The sequence below is a fragment of the Macaca fascicularis genome, chromosome 10, assembly GCF_037993035.2.
Source record: "Macaca fascicularis isolate 582-1 chromosome 10, T2T-MFA8v1.1".
NCBI classification, from domain to species: domain Eukaryota; kingdom Metazoa; phylum Chordata; class Mammalia; order Primates; family Cercopithecidae; genus Macaca; species Macaca fascicularis.
Genome location: NC_088384.1, coordinates 91,183,986 through 91,202,478, shown reverse-complemented (window position 1 = coordinate 91,202,478; position 18,493 = coordinate 91,183,986). Strand labels below are relative to the sequence as shown.

At 45.1% G+C, this 18,493-nt stretch overlaps 1 protein-coding gene and 1 long non-coding RNA gene across 17 annotated transcripts in view; both read left to right on the top strand.

Annotated features, from left to right (window-relative positions):
- Positions 1–3,894, top strand: part of LOC135965640 (uncharacterized) — a 41,693-nt gene extending 37,799 nt beyond the window's left edge. For both annotated transcript variants that reach the window (XR_010578645.2, XR_010578646.2), the window contains exon 3: positions 2,370–3,894. This is a non-coding gene — a long non-coding RNA (uncharacterized lncRNA). The remainder of the gene's footprint in view (positions 1–2,369) is intronic.
- Positions 3,895–6,485: 2,591 nt separating this feature from the next.
- The window catches only part of EDEM2 (ER degradation enhancing alpha-mannosidase like protein 2), a 33,208-nt gene continuing 21,200 nt past the window's right edge, over positions 6,486–18,493 (top strand). For 6 of the 15 annotated variants that reach the window (XM_074005149.1, XM_074005156.1, XM_074005153.1 and 3 more), the window contains exons 1-5: positions 6,486–6,674; positions 6,904–7,014; positions 9,101–9,140; positions 12,004–12,109; positions 16,805–16,930. In XM_074005149.1, the coding sequence (XP_073861250.1) occupies positions 6,568–6,674; positions 6,904–7,014; positions 9,101–9,140; positions 12,004–12,109; positions 16,805–16,930 (490 nt within the window). In that variant the 5' untranslated portion in view covers positions 6,486–6,567. The remainder of the gene's footprint in view (positions 6,675–6,903; positions 7,015–9,100; positions 9,141–12,003; positions 12,110–16,804; positions 16,931–18,493) is intronic. The other 9 variants (XM_074005158.1, XM_005568810.4, XM_074005154.1 and 6 more) reach the window with 5 other exon arrangements.

Below are 18,493 nucleotides of genomic sequence, written 5' to 3'. Positions count from 1 at the left end.
AGCAAATAAGAATATATTTTCTGTGAAAGAATTGGGTATTTCTTTTTCTTTTCTTTTCTTTCTTTCTTTTTTTTTTTTTGAGACATAGTCTTGCTCTGTCGCCCTGGCTGGAGTGCAGTGGCATGATCTCGGCTCACTGCAACCTCCACCTCCCAGGTTCTAGCAATTCTCATGCCTCAGCCTCCCGAGTAGCTGAGATTACAGGCGTTCGCCAACACACCCAGCTAATTTTTGTATTTTTAGAAGAGATGGGGTTTGTCGGCCAGGCTGCTCTTGAACTCCTGACCTCAGGTGATCTGCCCACCTCGGCCTCCCAAAGTGCTGGGATTACAGGCGTGAACCACTGCACTCTGCCAGAATTGTGTATTTCAAAAGGGCAGCAGACATCATCATCATCATCATCATCATCATCATCATCATAATAAATAATTTTGTTGTATCACATTCCATTTATTCCATTCCATTTAGGCTGAGGTGGGAGGGTGATCCTCCCTCCTCAGCCTCCTGAGTAGCTTTGATTAGGGACACATGCCACTACACCCTGCTAATTTTTTTTTTCTTTTTTTTTGTAGTGACAGGGTTTTGCCATGTTGCCCAAGCTGGTCTCAAATTCCTGGGCTCAAGCAATCTGCCCACCTCAGCCTCCCAAAGTGTTGGAATTATAGGCTTGAGCCACTGTGCCCAGCCTCACTTTTTAATTTTTAAGAAATTGTGACAAAATACATGTGATACAACTTACCATCTTAACCATTTTGAAGTGCACAATTCCGTGGCAGATTTAGCTACAGGTCTGAGTTCACTTCCAACATAAGCATAATAAAAACGTGGTCTGAGGCCAGGTGTGGTGGCTCATGCCTGTAATCTCTACACTTTGGGAGACCAAGGCGGTAGGATTGCTTGAGCCCAGGAGTTCAAGACTGGCCTGGGCAATACAGCGAGACTTTGTCTCTACAAAAAATTAAAAATTAACTGGGCATAGTGTCACGTATCTGTGGTCCCAGCTGATTGGGAGGCTGAGGTGGAAAGATCACTTGAGCCTGGGAGGTCGAAGCTGAAGTGAGTGGTGATCATGCCTAGGTAACCGAGTGAGACCCTATCTCAAAAAGAATAAAAATAAATTGAGAATAAAAGCATAAGGCCAGGCACGGTGGCTCATGCCTGTCATCTCAACACTTTGGGAGGCCGAGGTGGGTGGATCACCTGAGGTCAGGAGTTTGAGACCAGGCTGGCCAACATGGTGAAACGCTGTCTCTACCAAAAATATAAAAATTAGCCAGGTATGGTGACGCATGCCTGTAATCCCAGCTACTCGGGAGGCTGAGGCAGGAGAATCACTTGAACCCGGGAGGCAGAGGTTGCGGTGAGCTGAGATCACGCCACTGCACTCTAGCCTGGGTGACAAAAGCAAAACTCTCATCTCAAAAAGAAAAAAAAAAAAAAATAGCGAGGTCTGGGACTCTAACCAGGGAGTCATTGATCTAAATGTTTAGACATGCTGCACACAGAAGTTCAAGCATTTCTACAAAGCAACAGATGGGAAATTTCCCAGGGATAAACTTATTTTTTGGCAAGTCAAAAGTATGTAGTATGCAACCCCGGCTTTGGGAGTTGGGAGAACCAAATGACCTTCAGATGCTGGAAAAATGATTCTCCCCTGCTGAAAGAGGTCAAGTGTATTTGGCCAAAGGGGATCTAAAATGCCTTGGCTTCCAACTTCAGGGAATTGAGCTTTTCCCTCTAATTTTCCAGCAAAAGGGAAGGAAATGTTGACCCTAAAACCACATGAAGCTGAAGCTAGAGGCCTCTGTAGCAGTTCACCAGATCTCCATTGTTAAATTCTATATTGGCCTTTTATTTATATATTTGTCATTATTTTCATTAATGCGTTAGAGTATAGGCTGTTTGGATCCAAACCTTGACTCTTCTACTTACTCGGTATGAGACATTGATTAAGTTGCTAAATCTCCCTTCAGTTCTTAGAATCTGTGCTTCAGGTTTTTGGTTTATAAAATGGTGATAATGACACTTTCTCAGAGGGTTGTGGTAAGGATTAATGGTTGATGGATGTAAAGTACAAAGAACATATTAATTGCTATGTAAATGTTAGCTATTATCAATACATGTGACAATTTTTCCTTCTCCGTCTTCTTGTCCCCCTCCCCATCCCCCTCCTTTCTTATTTTGTTGGCAAATAGTCAGATTCCGTTTGGGATGCTGTCGCACTGTTTTATTCTGCTTCATGGATGTTTCTCGGGGGGAAATTTCTGCAGTTGATGTGTGTTGAATTCTGTTTTCTGATTTTTTGCAATAACTCTGTATGGATCTGTTAATATTTTCCTTGTGCTGATAGTCACTCTTTCATCTTCCAGATATGGAAACTGAGTCCCCAAAAGGGAAAATGACTTGCCCGAGATCACACGGAGATAGTGGATAAACAAGTAACAAGACCAAGAGTTTCTGACGACCAGTCAAAGTCTTGTTCCACTGAACATTGTCCAAGGACATTGGCCTCAGATACTGATGTCATCTGAGCTCCCTCCAAACTCTATTCACCCACAGGGAAGACTTGAACACCCTATGATTCCAAGTATTCTCCAATTGACATCTTCCCCTTCTAACAAAATTGCAAGCACTTCAAGGGAAAGGCCTATGACTTGATTATTTTGGAATCTTAGTTATATGCTCAGCACTGTGCCTCAGACTTTTGAGGGTAGGAACTATTGCCTATAACGCCTTGGATGACTAAGGGCAGATGCTCAGTAAATGGAACCAGTTGCTCTGCTTTAAAAAAAGGAAGAGTTGGGAAGGCAGGGAAGAGAATTAATATGTATCAAGAACTTAATATATACCAGTCATTGTGCTGAGAATTTTCACTTTCATTATCTCATTTAATTCCCAGAATTCCTTTATGGCATCATCAATTTCTGTATTTTACAATAGGAAATTGAGGCTCAGAGAGGTAGGCAACTTACCCTGAGTCTCTTCACAAGTAAATGCTCAAGTGTGACATTTCACTGGTGGGTCATAACCTTCTGGAATCCAATATTATAAACACAGAGTGAGAGGAAGAAGAGTTCTGATACTTTCCAGAGGGTAAAACAAGTTTTTTATTCTCATTAGAGAACTATGAAATTAGTCACATGAATTGTGAAAACCTAAGTCATGGTTTTATTTGTTCAGTGACAGTGTGGAAAATGACATCAAGCTAGAAAAAGAATATAAAGGAAAATTGTGAGTGTTTCAGTCTTGCTCATAAAGAGAGACCTATCGTTACCAAATCCAGGCAACCTGAACCCACCCTTCCTGCAAAAGTTTTATCTACACTAGAATTTTGAATGGGAGACAAAAAAAAATAAGCTATAGGATTTATAATATGGAGAAGGTGAGTTTCATAACAGGGCAAGGCCCAGGTCTGAAAAATATTTAGTTCCTGTGCTAGACTGGAAACAGCCCCCTAAAGTCCAGGTCCTAATCTCTGGAAACTGTAAATGTTTCTCTATTTGGAAAAGGGGTGTTTCTTTTTTCTTTTTTTTTTTCCAGACGTGATTAAGTTAAAAATCTTGGAATGGGAGTTTTATCCTGTATTATCTGGGGGTGGGGGGGATGGGGGGGTGCTAAATGCAATTATAAACGTCCTTATAAGAGAAAAGCAGAAGAAGATGTGACACATCCACAGAGAAGGATATATGAAGACACGGGCAGATACTAGAGTGATACAACCATAAGCCAAGGAATGCGAGCATTCAGGAGAATCTAGAGAGGCAAGGGACGGATTCTCCCCTAGAGACTTTGGAGTGGGTGTGGCCCTGTCAAGAACTTAATTTTAGCCTAGTGAAATTGATTTCAGGCTCCTGACCTCCCAAACTGCAAGAGAATAAATTTCTGTTGCTTTAAGCCACTTGGTTTGTGGTAATTGGTTGGAAGAATCACAGGAAACGAATACAGTGCTCCTGTGTTGTTATCCAGGTTTCAGCTTACTGTCGTCTCCTTTCCCTTCCATCTGGAAGCCCCAAGAAGAGTTTCTAAAAACATCCTAGGCTGGGTGCGGTGGCTCACGCCTGTAATCCCAACACTTTGGGAGGCCGAGGTGGGGTGGATCACCTGAGATCAGGAGTTCAAGACCAGCCTTGCCAACATGGCGAAACCCTGTCTCTACTAAAAATATAAAAATTAGCTGGGTGCAGTGGCAGGCGCCTGTAATCCCAGCTACTCCGGAAGCTGAGGCAGGAGAATCGCTTGAACCCAGAAGGCAGAGGTTGCAGCGAGCTGAGATCACACCATTGCACTCCAGCCTGGGTGACAAGAATGAAACTCCATCTCAAAAAATAAATAAATAAAAAATAAAAACATCCTAATATTTACTGAGTGTCTCTTCTGCCAGACACGATGCCAGGTGCTTTACCTGCAATAGCTCACCAAATCCTCACAATCCTATTAAGTAGGTACTAATACTATTCCTATTATACAGATGAGATAACTGAGGCTCAGAGAAAAACTGGCAGGGTCATATCCTAACAGGTGATGAAGCTAGTACTCCAACTCAGGTCTGCCCAAATATAAAGCCCATACTTTTAGCCTCTAGGCTATATCACCTCAATCTCTCTGGGTTGTTAGGGATTTAATTCTATCAATGGATGGCATTTTGAGACACTTACTTGGGGGATGTTTTCAGGGATAGATGTGGGACCAAAGGAGACCAAGCCTGGCTGCACTCCGGCTCAACAAACTGAGCTACCACTTCCATGTGCCTTTTTCAGCAAATAGGAGATAGCCAATCCTAGAATCATAGAAAGCTAGACCGAAAATGATCTCAAAGATCCATTTGTTCAAACACCTCATTATTTATAGACAAGGATGCTAGCCCCAGAGGAGAGGGTCACATACACAGGTTATAGATGAGTGACAGAGTTGTAATTAACTGGAGCCTAGATCTGACTTCAAATTCAGGGTTGGTTCTACTGCATGTCACACTGACCAAAGTCATGGGTGTTGCTGTGGTCTAAGGTGCTGACCAAACTTGAGAAACTTGGGAATAAGGGAAATGGAGAAATGGATCACAAACCTCCTGAAAGCTATAGTGCTCCAGAGTAGTCATTCTTTTTTCTTTCTTTTTTTTTTTTTTTGAGATGGAGTTTTGCTCTTTTGCCCAGGCTGGAGTGCAGTGGTGCGATCCTGGCACACTGCAACCTCTGCCTTCCAGTTTCAAGCGATTCTCCTGCCTCAGTCTCCCCAGTAGCTGGGATTACAGGCACCCACCACCACGCCTGGCTAATTTTTGTATTTTTAGTAAAGACGGGGTTTCACCATGTTGGCCAGGCTGGTTTCGATCTCTTAACCTTAGGTGATCCACCCGCCTCAACCTCCCAAAGTGCTGGGATTACAGGCTTGGGCCACCGCGCCTGACCAAGGTATTCATTCTTACCTAAGACATTCTACAGGGCTGATAGGGGTAAGCTTCCGGTTTGAGATGGAGACTGAAGGGACCGTGATTGTGTAACCACATCCCAAAGTGGAAGGAAAGAAATGTCATGAATTTCTAGAACTGAAGGGATTTCAGGAAACCTCAAGAGTGACAGCATCAGAAAATGCAAGAGATTAAAAAAAAAAAAAAAGTGGAAGTTTTGGACAAATAAATGTGAGTTGTATCTTATACAATCAACAAGTAACTGGTTTGGGAAGCTTAATATCCCTAAATAGCGGAGCAGACCACCCCTCATATTATCTTATGCCCAATTTCTGCCTCAAATAAAAAGTAGGAGTTAAAGACAGAAGTTAAATCAGTAGTCAGACAGCCCAGCGCTGCATTCCAGGCCTGGTAATTAAAGATCCAGCCCTGAACTAACCGGTTATATTATCTATAGATTCCAGACATTGTATGGAAAAGCATTGTAAAAATCCCTGTCCTGTTCTGTTCCCTTCTGATTACCGGTGCATGCAGCCCCTAGGCACATACCCACTGCTTCCTCAATCAATCACGACCCTCTCAGGCGGACCCCCTTAGAGTTGTAAGCTCTTAAAAGAGACAGGAATTGCTCACTCGGGGAGCTCGGTTTTTGAGACTTGAGTCAGCCCACGCTCCCAGCCGATTAAAGCTCCTTCCTTCTTTAACCCGGCGTCTGAGGAGTTTTGTCTGCGGCTCCTTCTGCTACATAATAATGGTAGAGGCTGAACATTTCTCATGTTTACCCAGCCTTCATGCTTAATAAGGTTGTTGAAACAAATATGATAGAATGCATTTTAAATGCTCCGTACAGTACTAGTACACAATAAGTGCTCAATGCACGCTAGCTGTTATTATTAAAACACTAATTAATAACAGTAGTAACAACAGCCACTGTCTTTAAGACACGTTGATCAGTGTTTCCGAAACCGTATATCCCAAGTTGCTCTTCGGCCACGTTTCGCTGCCCATTGCATTCCGGGGCTTGTAGTCCGGAAGTGAGAGGCTGATTTCTCAGCGCGCAGGCGCAGTGGCGCGGGTCCCCGGAAGAACCCGCAGCAGCTCCCAGGATGAGCTGGTTGCAGTGGCTGCTGCTGCGGCGGCGGCGCTGAGAGGACACGAGCTCTATGCCTTTCCGGCTGCTCATCTCGCTCGGCCTCCTGTGCGCGCTGCTGCCTCTGCACCATGGTGCGCCAGGTCCCGACGGCTCCGCGCCAGATCCCGCCCACTACAGGTGAAGGAGGCCAGGTTCCCGCCCTTTCGCAGTTGGGGAATGGGATGCGCGAACCGGGTCCCTTCCCTTTCTGTCCATCCCAGGTCTCCTACCCCGACTTGCTCGGACCCCGCCGCTAGGTCCCAGGCAGAAATCAGCTAGTGATTCCCACTTTCCGCCCTGTATCTTGTTCTTCCCCTGCTTGTTTTTGTGTTCTGGCCCCATGCCTGATTTCTCGTCCCACGCCCAGGGAGCGAGTCAAGGCCATGTTCTACCACGCCTACGACAGCTACCTGGAGAATGCCTTTCCCTTCGATGAGCTACGACCTCTCACCTGTGACGGGCACGACACCTGGGGCAGGTAGTGCGAGCGGAGGGGCAAGGGGCGGCCAGGGTCTGACTCTCCGGGCCTAGGCGGGCGGGTCAACTGGGGCTGCTGGCTTCATGGTCTCCTCACCGGCACCGGAAAGCCCCCAGATGAGCTACAACCGCGCTCCCTCCAATTCTTGCTATCACCTCCAGGACCCATTTAGCCTCTCTCAGTGAAAAAAAAGTCCTGGATTAGCCGGGTGGGCTGGATCACTGGGCTCAGCGCCAGCAGTAACAGGCACCAGCTGTGGGGACATAGGCAATTTCTGGAGTAACAAGAAACCGTGGAAGGGCTCCAAGAATTAGAAAACCCAACCCTTTCATTGTGCAGGTGGGCATTCAGGTCGAGGAAGGAGTGTGACACTCCTAAAACTTAACTGTTTGTAGTTGGTGTTCCCTGTGCCTGAAATACACTCTCCCGGTTTTCCTCCCATAACTGGCTGCTGCTTGTCATTCAGATCTCAGCTCAGTAGTCACCTCCTCAGCATCCGCTTCCCTAACGACCTACGACTCCCTTTTAAGTCACTCTCACAAGTTACCTGTTTTATTTTCTTTGTAGCACTTCTCTTTGATACTCTCATTTTCACTTATCTACTGGTTTGTCTTTCTCCTTCCCACTAGAATAAAAATCTATGAGAGCTGGAATTCACTGGCTTATTCCTTGCTGAGTGAAGAATCATTGCATTAGCTGAAGCTGGCATTGATTGAACACTGTGCTAAACATTTTACTGTGTCATCTCCTTTAATTATCTTAATACCCCATACGAGTTAGGTGCCATTATCCCTGTTTTACACACGAATGTGCTAAGGTCGAGAGAAATTAAACTCAAAACTTGTGATGGTTTTTATTTTTTTAAGTTGCAACAAAGTAAATACAAATGGCAAATTCAAGTGGTAAAAAATTATGTACAATAAATATCTCCCATACCCTAGAATTCCAACTGTTAACTTTCCTTCGTATCTCTCCAGAAATATTCTTGGTTTGTGCCATTATACATATAGATGTGTATATGTGTATCTTTTTAAAATGAACTTCTTAAAGGCATAATTTACATATAATAAAGTATACTCTTTTTGTTTTTTGAGATGGAGTTTGTTGTTTCCCAGGCTGGCGTGCAATGGTGTGATCTTGGCTCACTGCAACCTCCGCCTCCTGGCTTCAAGCGATTCTCCTGCCTCAGCCTCCCAGGTAGTTGGAATTATAGGAGCCCACCACCACACCTGGATAATTTTTTTGTGGAGATGGGGTTTTGCCATTTGGCCAGGCTGGTCTTGAACTCCTGACCTAAGGTGATCCACCCACCTCGGCCTCCCAAAGTGCTGGGGGATTACAGGCATGAGCCACCATGCCTGGCCTACGCTCGTTTTAAGTGCATAGTGACCACCATCACAGTCAAGATATGAAACACTTCTGTTATCTTAAAAAGCTCCCTTGTGACCCTTTATAATTCATCCCTGCACCACCACTGACCCTAACAATTTCTGATCTGCTTTCTGTCAGTAAGTATGTCTTTTTGAAACACAGATGGAAACATACTAAACCACCCTGTCTTTTTCATTAAAAACAATTCGAATATCTTTCCATCAGCACATAGAAGTCTTGATGACAATCTTTTTGATAACTTCATAGTTTTGCACTGTTTATAACACAGTTTAATCACCCATTAATGGGCAGACAGTTGGGTTCTTTCCAGCCTCTTGCTGTTCTAAACAATACTGCCATGAACACTGTCAAATAGCTGTTCACTGTGGGGTAAATTCCTAGATGTGAAAATCGGTGAAAAGCCTGTGCTTTAAGCTACAATCGTATACTGCCTCCCAATGGTAGAGGAGAATGCCAGAATATAGGTGATGAATTTAATTACAATGGAGCTACATCAGCCAACCCTCCCAGGTGCATTAAGTGGGTCAGAGGATCCCTGCGATTTTCACTGTGGTTTCTCTGTTGTGACTGTAAGTGGGACAGGCAGAGGCATTACCTTGCCTCATTTACTTTTAAGGGGATCAGATCTAGGGCAGCCATAATGTCTGGTATTTGATTTTCTTACTAAGCGGCTGGGATTTCTGTCCTTTTGCAGTTTTTCTCTGACTCTAATTGACGCACTGGACACCTTGCTGGTAAGTATCTCGTCTGTTTCTTTTCCTTTCCACCGTTACATAACCAACATCCTTCCTCTTTTGGCAGCTTGACTGTGGGTGAAAAATGAATTCCTTTCCTAGGCCTTTTATTTGCATCTCATGATTCTGAACTGTCCGCTGCAGTTGCCTAGCTACATAGGGAAAAATGAACTACAACTTATGCAGATTCATTTATTTAGCAAACATTTATAGAGGACCTGTTATGTATGGAGACTTGTAATAGGCTTGTATAACTCTGTGGAGGATACAGAGACTTTGACATCCTCCTGTTTTCAGAGGCTTACATTCTAGGAGCCATGTTCAATGATAATAAAAGGATATCAGGTTGAGCACGGTGGCTCACACCTGTGATCCCAGCACTTTGGAAGGCTGAGGCAGGCAGATCACCTGAGGTCAGGGGTTCGAGAGCAGCCCAGCCAATATGGTGAAACCCCGTCTCTATTAAAATACAAAAAATTAGCCTGGCGTAGTGGCACATGTCTGTTATCCCAGCTACTGGGGAGGCTGAGGCAGGAGAATTGCTTGAACCCGGGAGGCAGAGGTTGCAGTGAGCTGAGATTGCACCATTGCACTCCAGCCTGGGTGACGAGTGAAACTCTGTCTCAAAAAATTAAAAATAAATAATATCAGTGACTAATTAGTATGTTTGTGTAGGGCTTAGTACAGACATGTATTAATTCTTCCAACAACTTCTTGAGGTAAGTACATTTACTCCTTCTTATGGCTAAGAAACCTGATGCTTACGACTGGGTGCAGTGGCTCACGCCTGTAATCCCAAGGAGGCGTGAGGGATTTTGGGAGGCCAAGGCGGGAGGATCACTTAAGCACAGGAGTTCAAGACCAGCCTGGGCAATATGGTGAAACCCCGTCTCTACCAAAAATATAAAAAATTAGGCATGATGGCACATGTCTGTGGCTCCATCTGTTTGGGAGGAGGGTGAGGTGGGAGGATTGTTTGAGTCAGGGAGGCAGAGGTTGCAGTGAGCCAAGATTGCACCACTGCACTCTGGTCTGGGTAATAGAATAAAACCCTGTCTCAGACAAACAAACAAACAAAAGATATAAAAGAAACCTGATGCTTAGAAAGGTAAAAAGGGCCAGGCGTGGTGGTTCATGCCTGTAATCCCAGCAGTTTGGGAGGCCAGCATTACTTGAGCCCCGGAGTTCAAGGCTGTGATGAGCTATGATCACACCACTGCACTCCAACTTGTGCAACAGAGCAAGACCCTGTCTCAAAACAAAACAAAAAAAAAGTCTTGGACTGGTCCAGGTCAAGTACCCATTCCATAGCCAGAGGGATGGGATCAGCCTCTCCCAAATCACAGGAGTGACTACTGGGGAAGAGTGATTCCTAGAGGGTAAACTGAGATGTTATTTATTGTCAAAAGAAGAGAGATTGAGATTGCATTTGGCTAATGGTTGAAATAAAAAGGGTTTATTTTCTCAAGCAAAAGAAAGTCTAGAGGTAATTTCTAGCGTTGGGTCAGCTACTCAACCGTGTTATCAGAGACTAGGCTCTTTGTAGCTTTGCATTCTAGTATCGTTAGTGGTTTGGCTTTTATTCTCATGCTTAGTACCTCATGGTCTCACATAGCTGCCATCGCTTCAGAAATCAAGTCTGAGTTCAAGGCAGAAAGAGAGAGACTAAAAGCCATGTTAGCTGTGTTTGTCCCTTGGTATTAAGAAGACAGAAGCCTTCCCAGAAGTGCCCCCAGTAGAATTCTCAAGGGTCAGAATTGACTGGGTAAACAATCAACTGCAGCAGCAAAGGAGGCTCAGAAAGCTTCTGGATTTCCAACCTCTGGTGGGAGGCCATGAGGTAAAGAGGGTAGGAATGAATTTAGTTTTGGGTCAGCCAACCTGTTCTGTTTTCCACAAGGTTGAACATGACAAGACAGGGTTAAAAACAACTGATACCTACTGCAAAATGTCAAACTAAGACTTTTGGCTGGGTGCGGTGGCTCACTCCTGTAATCCCAGCACTTTGGGAGGCCGAGGCGGGTGGATCACGAGGTTAGGAGTTCGAGACCAGCCTGGCCAATATGGTGAAACCCTGTCTCTACTAAAAATACAAAAATTAGCTGGGCATGGTGGCGCATAATCCCAGCTACTCAGGAGGCTGAGGCAGGAGAATCCGGGAGGCGGAGCTTGAAGTAAGCTGAGATCTCGCCACTGCACTCCACCCTGGGCGACAGAGTGAGACTCTGTCTCAAAAAAACAAAACAAAAAATCTAAGACTTCCGTGTAGTTTGCATTCTTTATATTGTGTCCGTTTTTGTTTGTTTGTTTGTTTGGTTGGTTGTTTTTGAGGCGGAGTCTCGCTCTGTCGCCCAGGCTGGAGTGCAGTGGCCAGATCTCAGCTCACTGCAAGCTCCACCTCCCGGGTTTACGCCATTCTCCTGCCTCAGCCTCCCGAGTAGCTGGGACTACAGGCGCCCGCCACCTCGCCCGGCTAGTTTTTTGTATTTCTTAGTAGAGACGGGGTTTCACAGTGTTAGCCAGGATGGTCTCGATCTCCTGACCTCATGATCCGCCCGTCTCGGCCTCTCAAAGTGCTGGATTACAGGCTTGAGCCACCGCGCCCGGCCTATTGTGTCCGTTTTAAATGACTACATCGTCACTCTTAATTGGGACCTAGGAATTTACTTAACCAGTCTCTTGATATGAAGTCTCTGGATGATCTCTAGCTCTCAGTGCTTTCTTCTGCTGTCACCAATCCTAGGAAAGAAACTGGAGGTCTTAAGTGGAATTTGTGAGGGCCACATCAACATAGGATCCCAGACTCTGAATCTGCCTCCATGCATGCAACAGCCTCAACATCAGGTCTCCTTTTTATTTCCAGATTTTGGGGAATGTCTCAGAATTCCAAAGAGTGGTTGAAGTGCTCCAGGACAACGTGGACTTTGATATTGATGTGAACGCCTCTGTGTTTGAAACCAACATTCGAGGTGAGGGCTGCTCTCTAGGACCTTTAAAAGAAAAGAGAGTGTGAAGTTGCCTCTGTAAACCAAAAAGTGGTAAATAGGATTTTAAGGACTGACCATGCCAGGACCCTTGGCCTAAACCTCTGACCGACAGAGCTCTCCTTCTCTCCTGGAGGATGAGGTGGGGAAGTCTCAGGATTTCCTCATCAGTTTCGGATATGAAAGTGACCAGGAGACTAAAAGCCTGGAAAGAAATACACCAGATTACTCACCTCTTTAATATATATTTGATACTAGGCACACAGCTATGAACAAGAGAGATATGATCCTTGCCTTCTTGGAACTTACTGTCTGTCCAATCCAATTTTCTGCAATGATGGAAATGTTTTATTTTCTGTGTTTTGGCCAGTGTGGTAGCCACTAACCACATGAGCTCTTGAGCATTTGGAATGTATCTACTACAACTATGGAACTGAATTTTTAATTTCATTTAATTTTAATGATATTAAATTTAAATAGTCACATGTGGTTAGTGATTATTGTATTGGACAGTGCAAATCTAGGGCATTAATCTTCCAAACTTGGCTGCCCATAGGAACCACTTAGGACCTTTTAAAAAATCCAAATGTTGAAGCTCCACCCTAAACCTAATGAATTGGAATCTCTGGGTTGGGTCCTAGGATCAGTTTTTTTAGCAGACTTCCAGTGATTCTTGTGAAGCTACCACAACCCTTATTTGCATTGACCTCTAGACCACTTAACAGCTGTCACCTCTGGATGGCAGAGTTCTACTTTTCCCCATTATTTTGTATGTTTTCTGCAATGAAACTTATATTCCAGACATATGATCCATAAAAATTTTAAAAAAGAGAAGAGAGCAGAGGGACAACATGGTCTAAAATCCTGGTTTAGGAATCCGGCGTGAGTTGGAGGCTGTGCTTGTTGGCTGTGTCTCCCAGCTTCTGAGCCCAGTTTGTCATCCGTGAATGAAAGTCGTTCTTATACCTTCATTTTTGATATGAATATAATTGATACCAGCTTTCTTTTGGTTGACATTTTCCCATGTATCTTTTTCTATCCTTTCCATCTTTCTGTAGTTTTATGATTAGATACATCTTTTGCAAATAGTGTATTATATTTTATCCATTCTGACAATCTTTAACTGAAACATTTAATCCATTTACATTTACTGTAATTACTGATATATTTGCACTCATTTCTACAGTATTGTGCTCTCTGTGCCATCTTCTGTTTTCTTTTTGAGATGGAGTCTCGCTCTGTTGCCCAGGCGGGAGCGTAGTGGTGCGATCTCGGCTTACTGCAACCTCTGCCTCCCGGGTTCAAGCGATTATCCTGTCTCAGCCTCCCATGTAGCTGGGATTGCAGGTGCTCGCCACCATGCCCTGCTAATTTTTGTATTTTTAGTACAGATGGGGTTTCACCATGTTGGCCAGGCTAGTCTCGAACTCCTGACCTCAGGTGATCCGCCCGCCTCAGCCTCCCAAAGTGCTGGGATTATAGGTGTGAGCCACTGCACCCGGCCCTGTGCCATCTTCTTTATGTTCCTTTATTCTGCCCTTTTTCATGCCTTCTTTAGATTGTTTTTCCCTCATTCCATTTTCCTCTTACCAATATGGAAATTATGCACAATATCTAGCTTTTTACATAGTTTACCAAGTAAATTTAATAAACATAACTTATCAAAGTCTAAATTTAGTGAAAATCTTTGTTCTACTCCTGAATAATGCAAAACCTGGCTTAGAGAACATCCTGACCTATATGCTATAGTTATATATTTTAGTTATTTGTTTTAAACCCTCCATACATTATAATTTTTGTTCTATACTGTTGAAGTTTTGCATTTACGCATATATTTACCACTTTTTTGTTGTTGTTTTTGGTTTGAAATAGAGTCTCACTCTGTCACCCAGGCTGGAGTGCAATGGCACGATCTTGGCTCACTGCAACCTCCACCTCCTGGGTTTAAATGATTCTCCTGCCTCAGACTCCCGAGTAGCTGGGATTACAGGTGTGCACCACCACGCCAGGCTAATTTTTGTATTTTTAGTACAGATGGTGTTTCACCACATTGGCCAGGCTGGTCTCAAACTCCTGACCTTGAGTGATCCACCTGCCTTGGCTTCCCAAAGTGCTGGAATTACAGGCGTGAGCCACTGTGCCTGGCCTTTTTACCACTTTTTTGACTATCTTTTCTTTTCGTGTGTCAGACCTTTTCTCCAAAGTATTTCCTTTAGAATTTCCTTTAATGCAGGTGTGTGCTTCGCAAACATTCCCAGCTTTTGTTTATATGAAAATGTCTTTATTCCGCTGTCTTTGGTTGGCCTTTGGGTGATATTTTTGCTGGGTGTATGGTTCTAGGTTGATGATTACTTTCTCTTATTGTATTGAAAAAATTTTCCAATATCTTCTGGTTTCATTATTGTTAAGAAGTAACCTGTCAATTTATTATTTCTTTGTAGAGAATCTTGTTTTGGTTTTCACTTTGGTGTCTCCTTTTAAAAACTTTTTATTATGGAAAACTTCAAACATAAAAGTAGAGAAAATAGTATAATGAACCAGATGTGCCCATCACTCAGCATTAATACTTATTACATGGATTCTGGCTGCATTCGAGATCTTTTTTCCCTTTGGTGTTCTGCAGTGTTTTTTTTTTTTTTATTTGTTTTTGTTTTTTGTTGTTTTTTTTTTTTTTTTGAGACAGAGTTTCGCTCTTTTTGCCCAGGCTGGAGTGCAATGGCGCGATCTCGGCTCACCGCAACTTCCGCCTCCCGGGTTCAAGCGATTCTCCTGCCTCAGCCTCCCGAGTAGCTGGGATTACAGGTGTGTGCCACCATGCCTGGCTAATTTTGTATTTTTAGTAGAGACGGGGTTTCTCCATGTTGGTCAGGCTGGTCTTGAACTCCCGACCTCAGGTGATCCACCTGCCTCGGCCTCCCAAAGTGCTGGGATTACAAGCGTGAGCCACTGCGCCCAGCCTCTGCAGCTTTACCATAATGTACATACATGTAGATTTCTTTTCTTTATTTTATTTTATTTTTTTTTTGAGACGGAGTCTGGCTCTGTCGCCCATGCTGGAGTGCAGTGGCGTGATCTCAGCTCACTGCAACTTCCGCCTCCTGGGTTCAAGAAATTCTCCTGCCTCAGCCTCCCGAGTAACTGGGACTACAGGCACACACCGCCACGCCCAGCTAATTTTTTGTATTTTTAATAGAGACGGGGTTTCACTGTGTTTATCAGGCTGGTCGTAAACTCCTGAGCTCACGCAATCCGCCTGCCTCGGACTCCTAAAGTGCTGGGATTACAGGCGTGAGCCACCGCACCTGGACTTTTTTTTTTTTTGAGATGGAGTCTCACTCTGTTGCCCAGGCTGGAGTGCAGTGGTGCCATCTTGGCTCACTGCAACCTCCGCCTCCTGGGTTCAAGGGAATTCTCCTGCCTCAGCCTCCCGAGTAGCTGGGACTACAGGCGTGCGCCACCATGCCTGGCTAATATTTTGTATTTTTAGTAGAGACGGGGTTTCACCATGTTGGCCAGGATGGTCTCCATCTCCTGACCTCGTGGTCTGTCCACCTCGCCCTCCCAAAGTGCTGGTGTTACAGACGTGAGCCACCGCGCCTGGCTTACATAGGGACCTTTTATCAGACTTCCACCTGGTGCAGGCCTGGCCTTGGTCTCCTATTCCCCCTCTGCAGGGAGGAGGGGAATTTTGAAGCTTAGGGTCACCAGTTATTTTCAGTGAGAGGGCCACTCAGGATATCTATTTAGCTATGTTTCCAAGTACAGAACCTTTGTGTCTTTTTAAAAGTTCTAAATAGGCCGGGCACGGTGGCTGAGGCCTGTAATTCCCAGCACTTTGGGAGGCCGAGGCGGGCGGATCATGAGGTCAGGAGATCGAGACCATCCTGGCTAGTGCAGTGAAACACTGTCTCTACAAAAAAAAATACAAAAAAATTAGCCGGACGGTGGCGGGCGCCTGTAGTCCTAGCTACTCAGGAGGCTGAGGCAGGAGAATGGTGTGAACCTGGGAGGCGGAGCTTGCAGTGAGCCGAAATTGTGCCACTGCACTGCTGCCTGGGGGACAGAATGAGACTCTGTCTCAAAGAAAAAAAAAAAAAGTTCTAAATATTGCATAATAAGTTGAAATAGATAAATTAGTAAAATAAAGGTAATAACCACCATTACCCCCTCCCTCCAGGTGTGACAGATGACTGGGAGACAGACAGAGTGACAAATGGAATGAGCATGGGCTTTGGAATCAAAGACACTGAGCCCTACCACCTACTAGATGGGTGACCTGGGGCAAGTCACTTTATCTCATGGAACCTCAGTATCTTCATATGAACAGGGGGCAGTAATAGTTAGTGCTTGGTACACAATAGGGACTTACAGAAAAATAGACACTGTTCCTGTGATGCACCAAGAGAAAAAAACCCATAAACTTAACACTGTATAAATATGTGGGATTAAGGGACTCTTTTTTCACTAGGTGGCTCTAGCTTCTTCCCAGTGAGCCACCCCAATAGAGGGAGGTTTTTTGTTTGTTTGTTTGTTTGTTTTTACCCATGAAATAGCCTCAGGAGGTCCTGAGAACATGCACCCCCAATAGAGTGTTTAGGTTTAACTCGCACAGGGGAAAGATCCTTGGTCCCTTGGTCTTTCCCTTTGGACTGTGCCATTTGCTTTCTGTGCCATCTGTAGTGGTAGGAGGACTCCTGTCTGCTCATCTGCTCTCCAAGAAGGCTGGGGTGGAAGTAGAGGCTGGATGGCCCTGTTCCGGGCCTCTCCTGAGAATGGCTGAGGAGGCGGCCCGAAAACTCCTCCCAGGTAAGACCCACACAGAGATGGGGCAGAGATGAAGTCCATTAGGTCCTGCTTCCCTTGCTGAAGATGGGAGTGGCAGTGCTGAATTAATTCCTGGTATTTCTCAGCAGGTGTATTTGGTATTTCTACCCCCCAGGCACCCACCGTGGAAATCAGGAGTGTCCTGGGCATTTTAAGGGCCTGCTGGGGCCCTGACCCAGGTGGATGAGTTGACCTCATTATTGTTTGCAGGGGATGGTGGAAGGTGACCAGCCTGGTGGGTGGAAGGCCATTGCCCTTATTTTGAATGAACCCATTTGTCCCCTCCCAGGTACTATGGTTATTTCACACACTGCTGGAGTAACAGGGGCCCAGGGAAGGGTGTTGGTGTGAGCATTGGCAGCCCTGGATTCTAGACTCAGCTCTGCCAGTCAACATTTTGACCAAGCCACTCTTTCTCTTCACAGTTTGTTGTTGGTTTGTTCGTGATGGAGTCTTGCTCTGTCACCCAGGCTGGAGTGCAGTGGCGCAATCTCAGGTCACTGTAACCACTGCCTCCCGGGTTCAAGCAATTCTTTTGCCTCAGCCTCTCAAGTAGCTGGGATTATAGGCGCCCACCACCATGACCAGCTAAGTTTTGTATTTTTAGTAGAGATGAAGTTTCAACATGTTGGTCAGGCTGGTCTCAAACTCCTGACCTCAAGTGATCTGCCTACCTCGGCCTCACAAAGTGCTGGGATTACAGGCATGAGCCACTGTGTCTGGTCTCTCTCCACAGTTTAATTTTTCCATCTATCGAATGAGAATCATAATTTCCACCTCCCTACCACATTGGGTTTTGGGGAGGCTAAAATGAGGTCAGGAAAGAGAAACTGCTTAGAGAACCTCCAACACTTTTAAAACGAGAGGGATTTGTTTTGTGGCTAAGCTGTGTCCAGGGCTGCAGGCCAAGCCTCCGTGTTTTTGTCTAGTGAGGCAGTAACACCAGGCTCAGTAGCATCAACTGTACACTGTGTTCCCTTCAGGGTGTGGTGGAAGCTCTGAGGACTGTTCACACCCAGACACGTCACACTGTGCTTTCCACCAGCCTCTTGGCCATCTCACTTATTTATCCCTTTTCTTTCTTTCTTTTTTTTTTTTTTTTGAGACAGGGTCTCACTGTCACCCAGGCTGGAGTGCAGTGGCGTGATCATGGCTCACTGCAGCCTCTCGAACTTCTGGGCTCAGTTGATTCTCCCACCTCAGCCTCCTGAGTCGCTGGGATTACAGGCACACGCCACCGCACGTGGCTAAATTTTTTTTGTAGAGATGGGGTTTCACCATGTTGCCCAGGCTGGTCTTGAACTCCTGGGATCAAGTGATCCACCTGCCTTGGCCTCCCAAAGTGTTGGGATTACAGGTATGAGCCACCACACCCGGCCTCTTTATCCCTGTCACATCGCACTTGCCTATCCTTTGGGGGAGAGCTGAGGATAGTGGGTGAGCTGGGTTCAGGTCTCACTCATGGCTCATGGCTCATGGCTAATGGCTTAAGCGTCTTCCTTGCGGACATTGTGTCCTGTGTGATGCATTCCTGGAGGAAACTCT